General features: G+C 39.2%; 1 protein-coding gene across 19 annotated transcripts in view; it reads right to left on the bottom strand.

Annotated features, from left to right (window-relative positions):
• Anks1b (ankyrin repeat and sterile alpha motif domain containing 1B) overlaps positions 1-24,471 on the bottom strand; it is an 861,781-nt gene that overhangs the window by 527,973 nt on the left and 309,337 nt on the right. For all 19 annotated transcript variants that reach the window (XR_005975765.1, XM_041666272.1, XM_041666261.1 and 16 more), the window contains one exon: positions 2,719-2,899. Coding sequence is in view for 18 of the 19 variants with exons in the window: in XM_041666272.1 (XP_041522206.1) it covers positions 2,719-2,899 (181 nt within the window). In the remaining variant the exon portion in view is untranslated. The remainder of the gene's footprint in view (positions 1-2,718; positions 2,900-24,471) is intronic.

Consider the following 24,471-nt stretch of genomic DNA (forward strand, 5'->3'; position numbering starts at 1 on the left):
CTCTAAGGTAATAAACTACTACGTTTTCAACTAGACAAGAAAAAAACTATCTTAAAAAATCTTAAAGTTTTACCTTATAATTTAAAGCAAATCGGCATCATCTTTGCGCACTATTACAAAGTACCAGTTTGATGCTGAGGTTGTAGTGAACTGTGCGAGTGAGCCCTACAGGATGAAGTCACGGCAAGGCGGCTGGGACCCGTCTGGAGAGCAACAGTCAGGTTTCTGCTCAGCTGAAGGCAGACAGAAAGCATCCCAGGCTAACAACTATGCTACTCATTCTGGATGATGCAGCAAACGAGAGTTCTTACCCTCTCTCTTGGGGTTCAGGGCTTAGGCTCTATACTTTTAATGGCAAAAAAAAAAAACTAAAACAAAAACAAAATACAAATGTGCAAAATCAATCTACCTCAAATATAACTGGAAAATTTGCATCCTGGAAAACCTTTGTGCTTGAAATAAAAGGAAGCTGGTGATGGTTTTCATTACGGCAAGTAGAGCAAATCTTGCCACCCCTCCCACTGGGGGCTTTAAGATCTGGAGCTGAGCATCAAGTAAGTTCTGGGTGAATAACAATTGTATACACCCCGAATCCTTTCCAGGGTCCACATGCCTTCTCTCTTTAGAAGGCAAATCCCACTTCCTCACGCTATACCATTTTCTTCTATACGGGAAACAGTACATACTCATTGGAGAAATGTGGGGTTTTGAGTAGGCGAAGGGGAGGTATGAGAATATTGCAATTCCTGCAACTACTATGGACAGTTACTAATATTTACTGAGCACTAATTTAGTACCTGATAGGATGCGATGTTAATCGCAGCTTCAGAAGCACTGTTACACTGTAGGGTAAGGAAATCTAATCAGTTCCTTGTTCTTTAACTCTCTCTTTAGAGGAGAAGACCTGTAGCACCAAAAGCTGAGCTTGCCCCATAATTAGTAATCAGTTTAGGCAGCCTGACTTCAAGGCTTATGATGTGCCAAACCCATCTACCATCATCTACGTTCTAGAAAGAAGAGACAAGACAGTTGCTAAGCAGAAAAGCCATCGGCATTATTTCATATGCAGATAAGACCAGAGAAGAAAGAAAAGAGAAAATTTGATAGAAGTAACAAGAACAAGCCAGATGTTGTGCTACACACCTGTAATTCCAGCACACAGGGAGCTAGGGTAGGACCATGAGTGTGAGGCTAGCCTGGGCTACACAGCAAGGCCCTGTCCTCCTCCAGATATCACCAAAGTGAACATGGCAACAGAGGAAAGTGTGGGAACAGGGACACTGGCACCAGGTTTGAATGCCAGCACTGTTTGGATGGGAGGCTGTTATTGCTCTTTGTGCCTGAATTTCCTTCACTATAGAAGCTACCACTCAACCTGTATGCCCACCAAGGTTATGATGAGCTGATATAAGGGAAATACCAAAAACACTGTCTCACCAAGCCCTAAGTATGTGCTTTTTTTTAATTACTGGAACGGTTGCATTTATCTTTGCTTCTTTCTTACAACACTCCTCATTATATTGAGAACTTCTACTCAAGACAGTACACTCTGAAGATCATGTGAAGAAGCATGACCAAGTCAAAACCTAAGTGATGCTCCGTAACATCGGCATTAAAGCACACAGCTTGCAGGTGGAGAGAAGCAGAGTGTCAAAGTCCCCGAGCCTGGGTCCTGCAAAGGAGGCCTGGGTGAGTGTGCTGAAGGTCAGGTTCCACAGCAAGTTTGGAACCAGGTGACAGATGGCTTCATTGGCCATCCAAGGACCCGAATCCCTCGGCACACATCAACACACCAATAGTGCACCTTGATTTACATTTTATAAATATCTCTCCAGCTGCTATGAAAGATTGGATTATGGCTTCTACAGAGCATCAGTGTTATTACTGGGAACCCCAGAGAAGATAATTCCTTAGCTGTATGTTTTTTAGAATGTTTGTTCTGATGCTTTTAATAATAGTGTTGGTGAAAAGACTTAAACATGTACTTATACATACATATATCTATATGCAGACAGTTTGAACAGATACATGGTCGAAATAATGGAACTGACTTTTGTTTAGGATTCTAAAATGAATGTGAACCATATCTACTAAGCTTAAACTATTTGAATGGAAACAACTGGGCAGTGCGTTTGCTGTGAATTAGAAAAGGAAAATACTTCTCACATCTGCATCAGTTAGCTATTGGTTCATTCTTCTCTGAAGAACAGAAACACTGTGAATCTGATTGGCTAGAACCAGAAAGCTTTCCCTAGTGGGCGGGACTACTTCCCTCTTACACTCCTCCTTTTCAAGTTCACTTGGGTTTAAGTGGGTGACATCTATCTTAGCAACAGTGCCGAACTCAGTCTTAACCAGATATCCTTGGTAAGGGTTTTCCAGTCTCAAAGCAGCTATCAACAGCTCTACTGTCGATTAGCTGATAGAACTGCAGGAAAGTAGTGAATGACAGTGGACAAAAAAAGCATTTCTAGGCCCTTTTTAATTATAACCATAATAATATTAAATTGTTACATTAATGTCAACACTGGAAAGACCACTATTGTATTAGAAACAATATTACACTCTTGCCATAATAAAAATATGAATACCCTATACTGTTGCTCATAAAATGTGAACCGGAAATAAAATTTGGATGAAGATTTCTCTTAATCACCAAAGCTCATAAAGACTTTATTAAAGCTCAAAAGTATACTTGCATAAAGTGAACTGTTTTACCTGTGTGCTCAGCTCCCTCATTCTTGACTTCTGTGGTTCCCACGGAAGAGGTGGGCGGACTAACTGGAGGACTGGAAGGAAAGCTGGCGCACCCTGTAGACGTGCTGATTTCAAAGTATTCTTGGTTATGATTCATTCGCTGGAAATCCAGAGAAGACACAATAGATGTTCGTTGTTTTGGCTAAAATAAACAAGACGACAAGAGTATTAATACAATCATTCCTGCCTTTAGCCATATCTCTCTTTCTAAATAATTTGAAGAGGAAAAGGTTTATTTCCCCCACAGTTACATATACCAGTTTTTCAACAAAAGCAGCAAGGACCAGAACACAAGCAGGGCAGGAACATGAGGCAAGAGATGATGCAGAGGCCACAGAGGGGTGCTGCTTACTGCCTTGCCCCCATGGCTTGCCCAGTCTGCTTTCTTATAGAACCCAGGGGCACCAGCCCAGGGGTAGGCACACCCACATGGGCAGGTCTTCCTTCATTAACTACTAAGAAAAAGCCCTACAGGCTTGCCTAGAGCCTAATCTTATGGAAGCATTTGCTCAGTCGAGGCACCCTCCTCTCTGAAGATTCTAGTTTGTGTCCAGTTGACATAAAACTAGCCAGCACAGCAGAGAGAGACAGCAGTCAATCAGTTGATGATAGTGAAAAGCTGTATAACTGAAATTCTTATGACACCGTTAATATGCTACTTTAGGCTATCTGATTTCCACAGAAGACCACAAAATCAAACGCACAGCATTTCTCGCAATCATCGATTTTGAAAGTTACAACTTTAAGTCACCTTCCCTTCAACCAACATTCATTAAACATCTGTCATTCACTGGACCCTGAGGAGACAGAGACAAATATCAAAAGGTCCCTTCAACATTGAAGTATAATTAAGGCAGTTCTATTTTTTGCTTTTTTTTTATATAGTCCAAGGAATTGGTGGCATTAGATGGTATCCCCAAGTACCATATGCTAGAATTAAATCACGAGAATTAAGTGAACTTATATGGAACATTTTCTAGGATCTACGAATCTACTTGGTATTTGTAGTGAACTTTGATTTTCTTTCTTAAGGATTTTAATTAATCCCCAAATAGCAAGAAAAGTCAATTTAAACATAAAAGTTAAAATCATGGAGCAATTGCAGATATAATCTATGCTCTCTGTCGGTCACGGATTACTCCCCATAGGAGGCTTCTGGGGTTTTTCTACAACAGTATTAATAATTTCCCATTCTTCCTGCCCACTAGAGCTTAGAACATTGTAGTTAAGAAAAAGTAAAACCCTTTGGACCTCAGATCTATGTACTATTTCCAAAAAAAAAACCCAATCCAAGTTTTAACTTTTAATTATTCTTGTTGATAGAAGTGAAATATTCTTTCTTGCAATAAATAATAGGAGTTAAGTCTTATTCAATAAGTTTATTATCCATTCATTTTTCATAGTACAACAGCCTTTGTTTTATTAGTGTTTTCACTGTTCCAACATGTTTGGATCACTGTCTTCAGAGATCATTTTCTTAAAAAAAAAAAAAGACCTCAAATTCTGTGTCTCTTCTACATCACTGGTAGAAGTAAATTATCTAAAAACATAGAGAGAGCATGAAATGATCTCGATGCTTTACTCCTTCATACTTTTATTATTTAAAAAGCTTGAGAGGCAAAAAATACAGGAGCAGGCACGTCATTTATTATCGTGACACCACTCGGGGACAGAATTCAGATTAGTACCCACACAAGATGCAGTTGCTTCTGAAGGATGAAAGATGAGGATTTAATGTCAGGCTTGGTTTCTCATGACATGTCTGCCCTGGGGGCTACTGAATCTCAGTTTCACATTCAATGTCCTTCCCACTGTTCTCTGGAGCAGCCATTAAGGAGGCACACGCTATTACAGGGCACTAATAGAAACAGATATGGCCATCAGTCAAGAATTTGCTTTGTTGTTTTGTATTGTGCTTTGCTTCCCTTTATATACAGGCAATGGACTGCCTTCCCACTAACGCTCCTTCCTGTGAGCCTTCTAAGGGTCAAGACCACTGATGCATATGGTCTCCACCTAAATGTTTCTTAAATACATGTTTCTAAGCCTCGGCTGCCCACAATTCTAATTGCATTAAAACACAAGTTGTTATGCAATTATGAAGATAAATAGGCTAATTTGGCGCCATTAATTCATCCTACAAATATTGCTGAGTGTACACTAATTGCAGACACCAGGGCAAGTACTGCCAGAGCAATAAAGAAGTAACATTATAGCTCTTCAGTGGGAGGAGAAATGATGCATGGGGAAGAAATGAAACCATCTATATAGGAGCTGCAGGGAACACAAAAGACAGTACCACACATAAAGGAGCTGCAGGAAGGGAACGCTAAGGTCAGGGAATCCACTGTTGGGTTTCTACTTGAGGGAGGGTACCAAAAAAAGCAGTACTCCCCCCTAAACCCACCATTTTCCATGGTCTCTCACTACAGGATATTTTTATTTGTTATCCATGTTTTCGTCCCTAAAGCATGGGGCTTTTCACAGTGTGATGGTTAAACCCTTCCTGGCAGTCATTAGGGTGGATGGGTGTATCAGGCTTAAGAGGGCATTGGTCAAGAATCCCACCCTAAAGGTTGATGCCACCACAGAAGGCAGGATAATAGGTGAGTGACTCCAAGCCAAAGCAGAAGCTCTGTTGCCCCACAGACCCCATTGGCACAACAGTCAGACACGAAGACATGTTTTAGAGCAAAACGGGCTATATCCAAGCACAGGACACACCTGTAAGTAGGGCAGTGGGATTCACTTGGTACAAAGCAAAGAAGCCAGACTCTAAGAAATGCCCAAAACGAATTATAAGTGAATGTTCTATTGCCAGAGTGAGGGTGATATGTATGTGTTATACTTACTTTGAATTTTCTTAGCCAGTCAGAACCCATTATAGAAGTATTGTGGAACATAAAAATGTAGGTGGAATATATTCTGATACAACATTAGGAAGAGCATGCCATTATGGTGGAGCACATGCATGTGATCCACTTAGGATTGAAATAAAAAAAAAAACTCCTGGAAAACTTAAAAGAAACGGACAACTTTCTGGATAAATATCACTTACCAATATTATATCACTATCAGAAAAGCAAATTAAACATACCTATAACTGCCAAAGAAATACAAACAGTCATCAAAGGTCTTCCAATAAAAAAAAAGACCAGGATCAGATGGTTTCAGCATAGAATTCTACAAGATTTTCAAAGATGAATTAATACCAATACTCCTCAAATTGTTCCATACAATAGAAGCAGAAAAAACATTGTCAAACTATTTTTATGAGGCTACAATTAACATGATACCCAAACCACAGAAAGACATTACTAAAAAAAAAAAGAATTATAGACCAAACTTACTCATGAACATTGATGTAAAAATACTCAACAAAATACTGGCAAATCAAATCAAAAAAACACATTAGAACCATCATCCACCACGATCAAGTCGGCTTCATCCCAGAGATACAGGAATGGTTCAACACATGAAAATCTGTTAATGTAACCCACCATATAAACAAACTGAAAAAATAAAAACCACATGATCATCTCATTAGATGCTGAAAATGCTCCTGACAAAATACAACATCCCTTCACGAAAAAGGCCTTGGAGAGAGAAGGGATACAAGGAATATACCTAAACATAATAAAGGCAATATACAGCAAACTAACATCAAACTAAATGGAGATAAATTCACAGTGATTCCACTGAAATCAGGAACAAGACAAGGTTGTCCACTCTCTCCATATCTATTCAATATAGTTCTTAAGGTCCTAGCTAGAGCAATAAGACAAAAAAAGGAGATCAAGGGGATACAAATCAGAAAAGAAGAAGTCAAACTCTCACTATTTGTTGATGATATGATATTTTACATAAGCAATCCCAAAAGTTCTATCAAGGAACTTCTACAACTCATAAGCACTTTCAGGAATGCAGCACAATACAAGATTAACTAAAAAAAAAATCAGCAGCCCTCCTTTACACAGATGATAAATGGGCTGAGAAAGAAATCAGAGAAGCTTCAACCCTTCACAATAGCCACAAATAGCATAAGATATCTTGGAGTAATTCTAACCAACAAGTGGAAGACTTGTATGGCAAGAACTTTAAATCTTTGAGAAAAGAAATTGAAGAAGGCACCAGAAGGTGGAAAGATCTCCGAGGTTCTTGGGTAGGTAGAATTAACACAGTAAAAATGGCAATCTTATCTAAAGCAATCTACAGATTCAATGCAATACCCATTAAAAGCCCAGCAAAATTCTTCACAGACCTTAAAAGAATAGTACTTAACTTCATATGGAAAAGCAAAAAACCCAGGATAACCAAAACAATCCTGTACAAAAAAAGAATTCTGGAGGCATCACAATCCCTGACTTCAAACTCTACTACAGAGCTGCAGTACTGAAAACAGCCTGAAATTGGCATAAAAACAGACAGGTGATCCAATGGAACTGAATTGAAGACCCAGATATTAATCCACTCATAAGTGGTTTTTAAACATATAGCAAAGGAAACCAGAATACAAATTACAATTCCAGAGAACTTAGACAACAATACATACATACCTAGATCTAATCTACATGGGAAGTAGAAAAAGACAAGATCTCCTGAGTAAATTGGGAGCATGGGGAAGGGTGTAAGGGGAGGAGAGAGGCAGAGAAGGAATCAGAGAAAAATGTAAAGCTCAATAAAATCAATAAAATAAAGAAAAGGAGTTTGAGCTTTTGGGCTTTAGGATGTATCAAAAAAGAAAGAAAGAAAGAAAGAAAGAAAAAAAGGAAAAAAGAAAGAACTCCTGACTAGGTAATATGATTCTTCCTTCCAAACTTTCCTTAAGCTTCCATTTTATGTTTCCTTTATTCTTTTCAAACCACTTAAAGCAATGGGCATTTGAAAAAGCCTCTTACTTAAATTTAAGTTGATTTCCAACCACTTGAAATTGCCTAATTCAATTAGAAGGGGTTTCAGACGCTGTCCTAACCAAATGTCAAGCTGATCTAGAGGGACACACTGGTGTCAGGGCAGAGATGTGGCACTCGCAAAAGTCGATGGTAATATTAAATAAACCAGTCAGGTGAAACCGAGATGCAGAATGAGTTCTCGGGAAAGATTGCAGACTATCAGAACACTCGCTGTGACACTAATAGGACCCCGAGAAGATGACACACTTTCTAGACACCTCCCCACAGGCTCCGTGTCTCAATACAATGAGGTGTTTTCATATGTACTTTATTTTAAAGTTAGATGGTAAAAATGAGCAGCCAGAGTATTTGCTTTGAGGGCTTTCTTCAGCCTTGGCACATTCTGAGTATACAGTATTTGGGAAGTGGGATTTAATTACAAATATTTTCCCCCAATGACAGCCTGTTGTACCACTATCCTGATTTCTGCGCTAATGTGAAATGTCCATTTATCATATAATACATTTCTGGATGTAGACTGGGTTTGTGTGATGGTGTCATTCATCTTTATTCCTATGCTAACAGGGCACTCCCCTATGATGGCTTTATGTCTTACTTCTACAGCCCTTTATAAATGGCTAGGCTGAGTCTTCTTGTGTTTAGTCTGGGAGCACTGAGAAGCTTCATTTACTCTACTTCTATTGGTTCATTCAACAGACGAACATTAGCCCTTGGCTATGTGCCAAGCCCTTCTCTAAGCTCTGGAGACAGTGCAGAAGACCTAAAGGAAAAGAAACCATTTCCAGGCATTTTAAAGACAAAATTTGCTTTGCCTTAAACTTTTAAATGCCCCCAAATAATTTAATAACCCGTTTTTACAAATGCTGCTAAAGGTGTGAAAAAAGGAATCCTTACACACTGTTGAGGTGGGAAAGAATGTAGCCACCATGGAAATCAGTATGGAGGGTCCATTTAAATACATACCCAAAGGAACGTAAGTCAGGATAGACCAGCAATACTGGAACATCTATGTTTATTGAGACACAAACACCTAGCAGTCAAGTTATGGCTTGATCTCAGGTGTGCATTCACAGATGCACATATAAAGAAAATATGGCACGAATATACAGCATCTTCTGCAGACTTAAAGAAGAGCAAAAGTATGTAATCTCCAAAAAAATGAATGGCACAGAGAAAGTCAATGAAGTACCTCCATCTCGGAAGGACAAATATCACCTATTTTCTTTCCTATGCTGAATCTAGCTGTCTGCAGGGCCTAGCATAATAGCCGTCAGAGGCTTCATCAAGCAGCTGATAGGAGCAGATGCAGAGACCCACACGTAAGGCAGAGTTCAGGGAGAAGGCGAGAAAGGGTTGTAGGAGCTGGAGAAGTAAGACACCACAAGAACTCGGCTTACAGAATTAACTAACCAGGTCTCATAGGGGCTCACAGAGACTCAGTCAACAACCAGGGAGCCCGCATGGGTCTGACCTAGGTCCTCTGCATGGATGTTATGGTTGTGACTGGGTACTCCTGGGGGACTCCTAACAGTAAGAACTGGGCTGTCTCTGACTCTTTTGTCTGCTTCTGGGATCCTTTGCCTCTTACTTGGTTGCCTCATCCAGCCTTAATATGATGGAATATGCCTAGTTTTATTATGACTTGACATAGCATGTTTGGTTGATATCCCTGAGAGGCCTGCCCTTTGAAAGGAGAGGACCTGGGGGAGATGGAAGTGGGGGTGGGAGTAACTGGGAGAGGAGGAAGCAGAAACTACGGTAGGGGTTGCAATATATGAGAGAAGAATAAATTCTAAAAAAAATAAGAAATTAATTTTAAAATATTAACCCTAGCAGTGGGGTGGGAATCTAGGTGTCTATCATTCTTCAGGTGGCTCATTTTGATCACCAGGGTGTGGTGCCACAACCCCTCCTGCTACAGTTCACTCCTTAGGAGCTTCAGAGGCTCCTTTAGCACCTAGGCAGTAACCATTACTGTTGGACAAACTGTGAAACCCATTGCTCCATATGCAAGGTGCTAATGTTCTCAGCTGCTCTGACCACTTCTAGCTGGCTTTGATAACCATGCCCTTAAGATTTCCTTCAGGGCTCTGAGAATATCAAACTCATTTACGACTCCTCTGATGTCCTCCCTCCTGCTGGACTGTGCATTTCTACCTTTGGTTTTGTCTAAATCTAACAATATTGGTTTTTGAGAATATCCCAAAACAACACTGCAATTTTCAGCACTTCTGTAGATTTATTCTTAGTTTTGTTTATTTTACTAAGTTAATTGCATATAAGGAAAAGGAAATGACTGATCCTCTCATCTTAGAATTCTCGGTGAATCCTTTCTCTTTCTTCCTCCCAACCACTTCCTGCCTCTGTCTCCACGAGGGATCAAACATGGGTTTCATTCGGGCCTATCAAGCCCTTACCACTGAACTGTATTCCCAGCCCTGTCCTGAGAGTTCTGAGAACAGCACAGAAAAGGGACTTGAAGAAAATCAACAGTGTTTTTGTTAGAGAAGCACGAAAACTAAAAACATCATCTACCTTCTTTCTTTTCAAAAAGATAGAACTTGCCCTCATGAGATGTAGGGTGTGTGTGTGTGTGTGTGTGTGTGTGTGTGTGTGTGTGTGTATTGCATACAATGACTAAAATTTGTCCTAATAATGTAGAATTATAGTACTCAGGTTTGTAAAATACAATTCTTCTATTTTCCTGATCATGGTAAAACATACATCTATAATTTCCGCCCAGGAGTTGAAATAGATGTAAATAAATGTCATGTACTTAGGAGTGGATGTTTTATGCACTTTAGATTCGTTTTCTTTTAAAGATTGTAACGTTGGTATTATAAGTAGATCTAACGCAGGCATAGTAGAACACCCTTCACTCCTAACTCCAAAAGCAGACACAGGTGGATCTCTGTAAGTTTCAGGACAGCCAGAGCTACATAATGGGCAGTGGGATGTGTTAAAAGAAAGAAGGAAAAAGGGAGAGGGGAGGAGGGAAGGAAGCAAGAAATGAAGAAAGGAAGGAAGAAGGAAAATAAAAACAATTTAGCTCTTATTCTATTTTGTGGACTTCAGATGCAGGTATGGTCTTAGAGTCAGCAAGAGAGTATGCCAAAATTAAAACAGGTGTATGGAATTAAAAATGAGTGATCCTCCCATCCTGACTCTAGGACATAATTATTACATAGATTAAAAGGGAAGTGAATATAAAATTACAAGTAGTGCTAGGAGCTTACTATTTCTCGAGCTTCATCTGTGCATCAATGGGACATTCTCCTCTTCACTGTAAGAAGAGCATTGACTGAAAATACTGGCTTTGCTTTAAAAGGTGTTGAAAGATAAGACGAGTGGATAGAAATTCAACTTTTACAGATTGTATTCTTTTTTGAACTTAATTAAGTTAATGAGTGCATAATTCTCTAAAAGAACAGAACCAATAATGAAAAGTGTTGCTGTAGGAAATCCTACCACCAGTAGCCTTTACGTTACCCGCCCACTTGGGCGTGGCCTCTTATACTATTTATGCTGATGTAAAGTGTGTGTCCGGCCTCTTTTCTAGCTGTGGTTGCTGTTCTTCATTCCAGCAAAGGATTGTGACCTGTGAGTCTACCCCTATATAAATAACCCTCTATTATTCTCAGTTCTGAGCTAGTGTGGGATTTCTTTTAAGCGTCCTTCTTCAATGTGTGTGTGTGCAAGTGTGTGTGTACATATGAGTGTGGGTGTGAAAATGGGGATTTATTAGAGTGGTTTACAAACTATGGTCTGGTAGGTAGTCCACCATGGCTGCCTCCTTTTGGAAAGCTCAAGTATCCAGTAGTTGCTCAGCCACGAGGCTTGAATCTCTGCAGGTCAGCCTGGTGCTAGAGTTCAGGGTGATCCCTGGGCTGCTGCTGGTTTTCAGTCTATGCTGGAATCTAGTCACAGAACAAGATAAATAAACTTGCCAACAAGAGGGAGGACAAACAGACAGAAAACAATGGTTCCATCTTCCATGTCCTTTTATGTGGGCGGCCCAGAAGGAGTGGCCCAGATTTAGGCTGAGTCTTCCTGCTTCAAAGAATCTGACTAAGAAAACCCCTCACAGGGGTGCCAGAAGCTTGGGTTTAGTTGATTCCAGATGTAGGCAAGCTGACAACCAGGTTAGCTATCACAGTATGTGAGTGTGTGCTTATGTGTGTGTGGGGGGGCACATGCACAAATATGGTTGTATATGTGTCATAGTGTGCATGTGGAGGTTTGGGCCCTCACCTTCTGCCTGGTTTGGCACAGGGTCTTTCTTGGTAGCCACCATGTAGGCCAGCTGGCCCACAATCCTCCAGGGATTCTCCTGTCTTCACTTGCCATTTCCTCAGCTCCAGGACTACAGACACTTACACTGCACATCTGACTTCTACATGAGCTCTGAAAATTGAACTTAGGTCTTCAATCTTGTACAGCAAGTGATTTCACGAATAAGCCATGTCCCCAGCCCTCATAATCTGAGTTTCTGTAGTCACTAAATAGAGAATTAAGAGTAAGGCAGGAAAAAATTAAGAATCTTATTCAATTCTAGCTTTAATCTCTTTGATTTATTATATTTTTGCATAGAGATACTTAGCTATGGATTAACACATATTTTATTAAAAGAGACAGATTATAAGACTACTAGCCTATCCCCTTATATTTAGCATATATAAGCATGAGTGTAAAGTTTTAAGAATGTTTCTTTTTATGAACTTGCACTGGAATGAGAGATACATATATGAAAGATTAAGTTTTAGACTTCAGTTTCAGTCAGTAAAAATATTAAGTAGCTCCAGGGCCTATGTAGACAGTGAGGAACAAGAAGACATAGTAATGAGTTTCCCTCCTAGAAGCAGCTCTACGCACATGAAAACACACAAAGCTATCTTGCAAACATTATTTTAATTATTTTAAATGTTCACACATTAATATTTCAGAGATTTTCATGCCAAATTCACTGTCCTAAGTTAAAAATAAATATGGCCAGCTTTATTTCCCAGTTTGTTTTTAAAAATAAATTTTGAAATGATTTGGTTCATTTTCAGACCAGCAGGAACGTAATTATGCAACTGATTATAGAAGATATGTTCTGAGCAGCCGAAAGAGGAAGTACATAGCACTGTGTGGGCGAAGGAACTTTTACACAGAAATGCGCACAGTACTTTATAAAAAAAATCAACAGCTTAATGTTTAAATTAAGATGTACAATTTTGAAGAACTGTAAATTCAGATGTAATTCTAATAAGTACTTAGAAAGGAGCTCGTGTGACCTTTGCTGGTTTCCCCAGGGTAGCATCTTACCAAAATCTTGCATATCACAACTGGGATCAAGAAACAACAGCTTTCTGTCTTCCCCAGGGTTCCTTTGGTGCCTTTTATAGCCACACTCATTTCCCTCCTGCCTCACCTCCTCCTCAGCTCCAGGAAACACAAATCTGTTCTATAATCCTGAGATGCATCATGTCAAGAACGTTACATAAATAGTCCCATCCAGTGTGTAGCCTGTGCAAACAGGCCCTTCTCAGTTGAGACGGGTCCAAGTTCTAGGAGCATTTCCATAGCTTCTGCCCTTTATTTGCTGGGTAACATCAGGGCTATAAATAATGAACTCTTCACAACTGTGTGGTGACTGCACTGTTCCAGGTCCAGCTGTTGGTTAATGATGTCACTCCACATTTTATGTGCAGGTTTTGGTGTTAGAATGTTTTCATTCAGCCTGTCTAAGCTCCCAAGGGTACACATTCTGGATTGTTAGATAGTTTCATGTTTTAAGAAATATCAAAATTTGGCGTTTTTTGTTAGTTTGTTTGTTTTTGTGTTTTTTTTTTTTTCAGAATGATGTTGCTTTTTTACTTTCCTAGCATCAACATTGGAGCTCCTCTGTGGTCCTGCTAGCATTTTCTGGCTGCCATGGTGTCTCACTAAAGCTTTGGTCTGCTTTGCCCAAATGAATAATAACATTAGGCATCTCGTGTGCTTCTCATCTGTATAACCACTTCAATCAATTTGGGGGCATATTACAGTTTTTGCTTTCTTTTGAGGGTTCTTTATAGATTCTAGACATTGGCTCTCTTACAGATAAGTAGCCTGTCTTTTAGTCTTTGTAACAGCATTTTCTCCAGGGCAAGAGGTTTTCATTTTGATGAAGCCTATAGATCAATACTTCTTTCTATGGGCCACGCCTTTAGTGTTCACTATAACTCTCTGCTAGATTTAGATATTAAAGATTTGATGGTCTATATTTTCCAAAGAACAAGCTCCTTCATCAGCCTGAGTTATTTTCACATAAATTGCGAGACTTAAGTCAAGTTTTGTCTTGTCCAGGTATCCCTGCTCTGGATACTCACTTTCTGATACATTTGAGCCTTTGGAATTGAACATCAGAGGAGCTATTTGGAGTTTCCAGTTTATTCCACTGATCAACACAAATGTCCTTTCACATTAATGCATTAATATCTTAAGTAATGTGGCTATGAAACAATTCTAGCACTAGGGGACTTATTTCACCTGTTCCTATTTTTGAAACCCTTTTTCCTCCTACTGGGTTGCCTTGCCCAGCCTTGATATCAAGGTTTGTGCCTACCATCATCATAACTTGTTTTGCTATTGTGGTGGTTTGAATAGGAATGACCCTTATAGACTCATGAACTTGAATGCTTGGTCCATAGGGAGTGGCACTATTAGGAGGTGTGGCCTTGTTGGAGGAAGTATGTCACTGTAGGGGCAGGCTTTGAGGTCTCATGCTTAAACTCTGCCCAGGGTGGCACACAGTCTCCTTCTGCTGCAGTCTGCAGATCAAGATGTAGAACTCTCAGTTACCTCTCCAGCACCATGTCTGCCTGCATGTGGCCATGTTTCCTGCCTTGACGATAATGGACTAAACCTCTGAAATGGTAAGCCAGCCGCAATTAAATGTTTTCCTTTATAAGACTTGCCGTGGACATGGTGTCTCTTTTCAGCAACAGAAACCCTAAGACAGTCATGTTTAACTGATATTCCTGGGAGCCCCGCTTTTCTCTGAATGGGAAAGGAGGAGGAGTGGATCTGGGGGAGGGGGAAGGTAGGGGAAAGAGGGACTAGGTATGGGAGGAGGAGATAATGATAAATGTTTGAGAGAAGAATTTAAACAAACAAACCAAAGACATTTTACCTCTCTAAACTATCCTTCAGAAATGAGATGGAAATAAAAGGTTTTCCAGACATGCAAAAGCTATGTGAGTTTATCATTTCTATACAGGAATTAGTAATGGGAACTTATTATGCTATATCAAAAGCCTCTAATAAAGACACAACACACATGGAAGTGAAAATTGTCTAAGTAACACAGAGCCATGCTAGACTAGACTACATGCTAAATAGTAGACAAACATAAACATATTTAATGGAATTTTATCTATGGTATAATGACGTATCTCTTGAAACAAATATGGCTAAAACTAATTCTTAGGGAGTGAAAATCACAAAGTTGCAGCAGTCTTGACACTAAAACCACAGAGCATCAAAGCATTGCATCTACCATACAACATTAGATTTGTGCCTAATACTCAGCTAATACTCAGTTTGTTTCTGATTTTGACGCATTATTGTGACTGTAAATAATATTGTATTTTCTAGATTTCTGTGTCCACTCATTCATTACTACTACATGGAGATATCATTTGTTTTGTAACTATATTTGGCATCCTATAATTTTGTGGAAATCATCTATTTATTTGTTTACCCCAGGATTATTTATAGTGACCATACCACTGAAGACGACAACTACCCTTCACTCAGCCGTCATTAGCTGCCACTGGCACTCCAGAGAGAGGTGGGTTTCATGAGACCCTCCTCCACCTCAGAAGGCATGTCGACATATGTTGACATATGTTGACATGCCCATGTGAAGCGCCTGTGCAGGGAGCCACCGGTTTTTATACATTTTCTTAGAATTTTCCAAGCAGACAATTAAGTCATGTGCAAATGGGCATGGCTTTATCACTGCCCTTTAAAAATAAAATATTGTTACTAATTCTTCGAGCATTTTAGACTCTTTCTTTTAATCTTTGCGCGTGTATTTCCCTCTTTGCCTTCATTCCACAAGCTAGATCTTACAGCAGTATGTTGAATACCAGTGGGGAAGAAAAAGACGCTCGCTCTGCTCCTGATCGGAGAAGAAACACATTCAGGTTTTCACTGTGAAGAACAATTCTGACTGAAGCGTTTCTTTAACACATGTGCTCTTTGTCACTCTGAGTGTTCACCCACATCCTATTCTTTAGAGAGTTTTAGAAACTTGAATGTACATTTAATTTTGACTGTGTTTTCAATTAATATGATTTTATGGATTTTCTTTATTATTAATTTTCAATATCAAATATAGTTATGAAATAAATTTGATAAATTCTACTTTTTAATATTTTGTTACATTGTTCTCTATTATCATCAGGGTTACCACTCTCCCAGCACTGGTGTAGGAAGTATTACTATGTACGTGTGTGAGTGTGCACCTATACACATATGCCATTTTGAGAAACAAAGGGGGATTACAAACTTCATAAACTCTACTCGGAAACTTTCTTCATTTCTAAAAAAAGATTTCTTAAAATTGTTGCTAATTCTTTCTAGCACAATTAATAAAAACCCACAGACAGATATTGGGGTTCAATCTGAAGGTCAAAAAACAACAGTCACTGGATCTTACCGGTATCTCAGTCTGAAATGGTGATCCCGCCTCCAGGAATCTCAGAATGAGACTGACTGAGAGCAGTCTCCTCCCATTTTATTTATTTATTTATTTATTGGTTTTTCGAGACAGGGTTTCTCTGTGGCTTTGGAGCCTGTCCTGGAACTAGCTCTGTAGACCAGGCTGGTCTCGAACTCACAGAGATCCACCTGCCTCTGCCTCCTGAGTGCTGGGATTAAAGGCGTGCGCCACCACTGCCCGGCCTCCTCCCATTTTATAATCCACTTTAAGACTGGGATTACAGGCGTGCACCACTACCACCCTGTTTCTATGGCAAACTAGTGTGGCTACTGGGATTAAAGGTGTGTGTCACCACTGCCTGGTCTGTAAGGCTCATCAGGGCAGCTGTTTTACTCTCTGATGTCTGATGTTCAGGCAAGCTTTATTTATTAAAATACAAATAAAATATCACTACAATTCTTTAAATATTTGCTATAATTCCACACTTAAACTAAGGTGTTGGATACTTGATTCTTTTAAGAAAGACTACTAGATTACTAATTAAATTCACATTCTCCATTTCATATTGGGTGAATTGTGATAGTTTTATTTGAAAAAAATGGTTCATCCTGAAATAAGTTGTTAAATTGATATGTGTAGAATGGATTTTCATACTCCTTCATTATCTCCTTGATGTTTCAGGGTCTGCTGTGAGGTTCTCTGCTCAATTCTGATGGTAGTAATTTCTGTCATTTCAGTTTAAGAATGGCATAAAATAATAATTTAATGATTGACAGATGGCATTCTCTCAGAAGCCCCCAGAAGTCTACCTCTTTTTCTATGTCTTAGGAAATGTCTTTGATGATAATGACACGCATTGAGTACATGTCATGACATGTCATGTCATGTGTGCTATATGTCTTCTCTCATGTAAATACCACAACTCTGTGAGGGTGTTATTGATCATATTTTATACCTGGGGAGAGGGAAGCTTCATGAAACATATTGAAGGTCTTTCAGATAGTCCAGGCTTGCTCCACAGTCCAAAGCCATGAGTAGTAAATTCATTGTACCTTGTTTTGCTGTAATTACTTAAAATATCTTTCTATGTAATACAAACAACCGGACTTTCTTATGAATAAGAAAACGATAGTTTAAGAGAATGTTTTCCCCATGGTATTTATAAATCAGTTGCCAGTAAGGCTATCACTAAGGACTATAGTAATAGGAGAAAGTAAAAGCTTAAGCCAGGAACAAGCGACAATTCTAAGCACTCTGGATAGCCGAGAAGGCATGAACTTTGAGTACCTTTTTCTGGATAACTGAGACGGCATGAACTCTAAGAACTTCTCTGGGTAATCGAGATGACATGAAGTTTATACTACTTACATACAAACATTCCTTGAAGTAAACTGTAGCCAGTGCCATAGCATTTGTTGCCATTGGATGATAGATTATTAAATGAATATAATATTGAAATTAATTGTGGCTAATGACTTCCATTTTTTTTTCTGCTAAACATTTCCCAAAAATACTTAGAAAAGTCATTAATTTCTCCTTGAACCATGCCTCTTGAAGAAAAAAAAACTCAAAACACATGTCATAAAGATATAAAGTAAATTCAAGAAAATGATTCATAAAACAATCAGTTTCTAAACAATCAAAACTTTGCAAGACTAATTCATAACTTTGTGTGAATTTTTCTTAAGAAAAAAATCTTATTAAACCTTAAAATAACCTCTAGCTCTAAAATCTGTTTCTTTACTTTTGCATCAATGAGCAAAGAGAACACATATCTAATTCATTTTTGTATAATTAATTCAAATGATATGAATTTTATTTTCTGTAAATTCCTCTCGTATTTAGCTCATCTAATCAGATTTGGAGCACAGTAAAATTAGGTTCAAATCTTAAAGACTTATAATTACAGTTGGGAGTAATAGTATAGCTGCAATGGAGGTCATAAGATAACCTTTCTCGAGAAGTCACTGTCTAACTGGGTTAACACAAAGGAAGCACTAGGCTTATGTCTAATTTAGAATAAAAGTGTTTTTCTTTGTTGTAAGATCTAGCACAGGCAGAAACTAACTGAGAGACCTACATATGTTAAAACAACACATCCCTCTTCTGAAACATCAACAGCAGAACTGCTTACATCCACGAAGATCAACGTCATTGAAGCATTGTAATCCCAGACGGGAAGGAATAAAGGGAGAATCACTGGGGTTAGGAGGAAATAAAGAAGATAAAATTATTTCATCAAAGTTTCATCATTGCAGCAACTGTTTCAAGAAGAAACCTGCAGCGAGAATTTTTCTGGACTAAGTGTCACAGGTTCTGGAGACTGTCTACAGCTCTGTTTCTCATCTGGGGGCGTGAAGACTGAGGGTGGTAGATACCAGAAGGGAGGGAGAAAGAAAAGTATAATTTGTTAATTTCTATTATGTGAGCAAATTAATTTTTAAGAATTGCTTAATATTTTAATTCTATCTTGCATTTAAGAATTTTGCTGAGAAAATATTGCTCCAGTGAAAATATTTTAAAGTTTATTTCCAGTTTTTCTGAGCATTTTATTGGTGCAGGGGACGAATTACTAGACTTAAAAGTGGTAGAAATCTCTTCTGTAATCATTCCAAGCCTGGCTCTACCATGCATTTACTAAGCACAGGACATACGCTCATTTAAAAAAGCTTTAAGCACTTTGTGGGTTAAGTGCTATTTCAGGCAACATTTCTTTGATATTCAGGACTGGTAAGCATTTCTCCGTTCATGTATTGGATATTTATCTTTTCCATTCTGATCTTAGCCTGTTTCCTTCCATCGCCATGTTAGTATTTACCAGGCTCTTTTGAAAGGCTTTTATGTAGTAAGCATTGGTTCTTTAACAGTTTATTTATTACAAACACCTCTAGCTCATTTTCAGTTTATTTCTATTTTAATTGGCATTTTTTGATGCTTTATAACATTACTTTATTGTAGTCGAGGCTCTTTGATTTTCCTCTGGGCTCATGCTCACAGTTTTTGTGTTAGGTAAATATCTCTGAGATTCAATTTGCAATACTGACAGCCTGAGGCGCTATCTTTTCATACTTCTCGTTATTTGATAGAAAAGCGACTGCTGAACTAATCACTCGCAACTGTTGTGACAGGAGAGAGAGCACGCAAGGATGAGAAGATAGGAAAATACCTCTCAGGCTGTTATTAATCACTGTCAATATTTTGTAATGAAGCATTGTCTAATATCTGTTTTTATAATTTGATTTATTTTAAATAGTCCTTACCCCACATATTTTTACTAAATTATCATCATAGTATATTATTTTATGTATAACTGCAGTTATGTGGGTTTGTACATGATATTTGTGTTACATTTTAGTGAAATTCAACAGAAAATATGAGACTTAATGTTTCTCATATTTAAGAAATATATGAAAGAATAATAATCTAATTTAAAATAATAACATGGCTTGGCATTTGACTCAGTTTAATTTAGTATTTAGGGCTATGGGTCTCATATAACTCTTATTTTCAGTGTACATGTAACTTTTCATGTATGTGTATGTGGTGTGGTGTGTATGTGTGGGGTGTGTACGTGCATGGTATGTGTGTGGTATGTTGTGGTGTGTGTATGGTGTGTGTGTTTGTGTATATGTGGTGTGTGTATGTGCATGGTATGTGTGTGGTATTATGGTGTGTGTGTCGTGTGTTTGTGAGTGTGTGGTGTGTGTATGTGTGTGGTATGTGTGTATATGGTGTGTGTTTGGTGTGTGTGTTTGTGTATGTGTTGTGTTGTGTATGTGTGTGCATATGTGGTGTGTTGTGTATGCATGGTATATGTGTGGTGCGTGTGCTTGTGTGTGTATGTATGGTGTGTGTGTGGTGTATGCGTTTGTGTGTATGTGGTGTGTGTATGTGTGTGGTATGTGTGTATATGGTGTGTGTGTTTGTGTGTGTGTGCATGGAGGTCAGAGGCTGACACTGAGCCTCTTCCCTACTTATTCTCCACCTTAGCTTTTGGCAAAGTTTCTCACTGAAGCTGGGGCTTGCAGATTTCGTCACACAGGCTGACCAGCAGTCTCCAGAGGTCTTTCTGTGTCCACCTCTCCAGCACTGTGATTACAGGTATGCACAGCTCTCCCAGGCGTCTTTATATGGTGATGCTCGAGATGCACGCTTGGTTGTCAGGCTTGTAAAACACACGCTTTTCTGACGGAGCCATCTCCCCAGCCTCACAGAACTCTTTTAAGAACTCATGCCAAATTTTCAGTTATTCTTATGGCCACTTGATAAATATTTATTGTCAAGTTCTTTGCTGAATGTGAAGAATCAAACAAAAGAAATTTCACAAGCTAGTAGGGCATCACTTCTAACTTTTTCTTTTATAACCAATAATATAATTAATATGGTTTTCATAAAAAATTTCCCATTTTGTATTGGACAAATACCTTTGGGAGAAGAGACAAATAACACTCAAAATGTTTGAAAAAGCCCAGTGGAAACATGCATAGACATTGTTGTCAGTTAGAACTGTCCCAGATACTCCCAACCAACATAGGCTATCGCCATTGTCTTAGTTGTCCAACAGAAATTGACAGTAAGCCATACACGCACTGGTCACAAAACACAGAGAAATCAAACTGGTACTGGCCAGGAAGCTTCCTCCCGGCTGGTTAGTTTTCACAGTGTTGAAATGCTTTATGCAGGCAGCTGGAGGAAGCCAGGGTCACCAACTGTCTTTCTCATATGCTGGGAATGCTGGGAAGTGCAAGAAGGGCTGGTATGGTGGCAAGATGGGCCCATGCGTGCAATAGTGGTGATGTGCATGCTGGGAACGGGGGAGGGGGGATGACCAACTGCTTTAGGATTGCATTTAAGGCCAGTGCTTAGGTAGAAACACATGTGAGATACTGTAAATCTGGTTTGAGAGCTCACAGGCTCTCAAAATTATTACTATGATTTCACCAAACGGACATGTCAAACTGCCCTCTAAATTAATCTCTATATGTATAGATTGCCACACTCTTAGACGTCATCAGAGAAGGTTCTTTGTGCACTGCATGACAGCCAATGCAGACACTCACAGCTGGTCAAAGGGCAGAGATTAACTGTCAGTGGAGTGACCAGGCACAAACGGAACATCTGTATCTCTCCCCTCCACAAGGCTCAGGGACTGTCATGGAAGAGGAGACAAAGATTGAAAGAGTCAGAGACTGGGGAGGACCAGAGTACCAGAGTGTCTTCAGGACATGACTGCTCCACTGTATGAACTCACGTGTGGCTGCCTACACAGAAGCTGCATAAGGACAAACCAGCCAGTGTTCAAGCCTGGAGTGGGAAGGGACTCACGAGCTCCCATCCCTAACTGGAAAACTATGGACAGCTGAAGGTTTCTGAGGAAAGGGGTGCCAGTTTTCTCTAGCAGTGTGGCTCCTAGGCCAACCACACCCCAGTGAATGGCCCCATACCCTGCAGTATGTGGGCATCACAAATTGGAGACTTATGGTTCAGGAAATACATGAAATTGAGGGTATGGGGATGTGGGGTGGATCTGGGAGGAGTTAGGGGAAGAGTGGGGGTCAAATATAATCAAAATACATTGCTGGAAATTCTCAAAAAATTAAAAAAAATTAAAATGAAGTCCAACCATGCCACACTTTCGCTTAAAGCCTCTAGTGACTTCTAATGCCCTTGGAGGAGAATGGACAATTCTGATCATGAATGCACCGGCCCTGTCTCACGGTAAACTGCTGAGCCCTGTGCTGTTCTTACATATACTTGTCTACTCCTCTACTGTAACTCTGACTCCCTGTCAGGCCTCTTGTATTTCTCCCCTACAACATTGCCCCAAGGAATCGCTTTGCTCACCATTTACCTTCCTTCATATTCAAGCTCAAACACTACCTCTTTGTAGAAGTCTTCTTTGATCTCAAGTACTGGCCCCCGACACCCAAGTACCATTTTCTATTTAGTTCATTCCTACAATTTACCACAATCTGTGGTTATAGTAGTATTTATTTGTTGTATACTTGGCCACTGACTCTCCACCTCTTCTGGAATACAGGCTCCTAGAACATATCAGATGATCAGTGGAATGAGTGAGCGAAGAAGGCCATCTCAATAGGGACGCATGGGGAAGGAGTCTATTCGTCAATGCTTGCAAGTTATGCTGAAGGAGAAGCAGAGGTCAACAAGGTAGAGTAAGAAAGATGCTGTACACTGTATCTGGATGTGCGAGCGCTCATGTTTTTTGGGTGAGTTGCATGAGTTTAGCGTATTGAGGATGGTCATCACAAAGAAGATGGAATCCATGTGAGGTTGTGCTAACCTTAGATAGTAAAGATTAACTGAGAATCAGACATGCTCAGAGAGTCAAATACACCCAGGATGAGGGAAACTTGGTTTCTGGTTGCCAGGGAACAGAATTACAAATATGGGAATAAATTCTGCAGTGTTTAGGTCAAAACTGCATTATCCCATATGAATTCATAGTTTTCAAGACATGAAGAAGATGTATATATATATATATATATATATGTGTGTGTGTGTGTGTGTGTGTGTATAAACATATGTGTTCATGTGTATATATCTTCATAACTACCTCCATATGCATGCATAGACATACTGTGAAACTATAAATATTCTCTATCTTCGTCCAGTAAGCAGCCTGGTGGAAGTAACAGCTAAATCGCACATGATAAGTACTAAAGGCCTCAATCTTGGTGTTCACCATTTTACACTAGAAGGAAACAAAGGTGATTGGGAAAATGGGTGAGTCCCATATCTGTGACTAGAAAAGTATATACAAGTCTTAAAAGTAAGGTGGGGCTCCAATAATGATAAAGATGTGTCAAAAGTACACAAGGAGACTTGCTTTGACAAAGTCCTAAAGAATTTAAGTGCTAAAATAATGATAGTGGTAGATTATAACTCACTGGACAATATAGAAAACCTATGGCTCCCTGTATATAAAAATATTTTTTAAAGAATTGTATTCGTTTAAAATGCAATATTAGCATAATTTCAAAATATCTTTTCATAAAAACTTTTAAATTTCAGAAGCAAATGAGTAACTAACTTCACGGTGGAAAAAACCTGAAGATAACACTGTAATTATATGATAATGGTGATGTCATAATGACTAAGACAAATCAATGTTCAAGTCACACCTGATAGGATTCAATAAAGAAGCCAGAGAGGACTCTTCTTCTGATAAAGATTCATATCCTGGGTTTAAGAAGAAAATACCAGGTAAATTTAAACCAAGAGCCATTCTATCAAATTGCTGGCCCATTATCTTTATGCATGTAAGGGTTACAGAAGTCAAGACAAGACTTAGCATTTGAATGGAGTCTTAAGATAAAACGTTAATAATATGCCAAAGGTAATGATCTGGTTTTGATGACATGCTTTCTGTTGACAGATAAACACCCCATTTATAGGGAGTAATTCACGACTTGTAGCTGATGAGGCATTGGGTCTGTAACAATTTGCAAATAATTCTGGGAGAAAGAGCCTTTGTATTATAGCTCCAACTTTGTTATAACTTTGTAAATATTTTAAAATATAAAAGAGCAATAACAATCATAGCACAAACAGTACTGCATGGAAAATATAGAATATAAATCCTGAGAGGGAGAGATAGGGAGCCATTAGGGGAGCTATTTCAGCAATAAAGTCAAAAGCCCTCAGATGGGCAGGGAGTGTAGAGGAGGGAGGTTTTGAGTCATATTGAGGGAGTAAAACTGACAGGCTTCGGTGACTAATTAGATATATGGAGGGGAGGAATGGGAGAGGCCCTGAGTGACTCAGGTTTCTGGCTTGCAATGGAGTGGATGGTAGTGCAAAAATAATCGACACAAGGGAAAGAGGAACAGGTTTTAGAGAAATACTTTGGATGCTTGGCAAAAACACAAGTCTGACATGTCTCTTCCAGAACTCTGGGTTATCTGACTTAATGGGATGCATTGTCCTCTCATTGTCAAACTCAGCTGCTGCTCTCTACCTTCAGAGTTCCACAAGAAGAGTAATACTCTTGGCCTGTTTTCCCAGTCTTCATTCACTTTCCCCTACAGAGCGAGAGGTATTTATCTAGAACATACCCTTGGGGTGGGTAGAAAACAAGCATGGTCA

This window comes from Microtus oregoni, unplaced genomic scaffold (genome assembly GCF_018167655.1).
Source record: "Microtus oregoni isolate MIOR12 unplaced genomic scaffold, Mior012 000001F_ref0000356, whole genome shotgun sequence".
NCBI lineage: Eukaryota > Metazoa > Chordata > Mammalia > Rodentia > Cricetidae > Microtus > Microtus oregoni.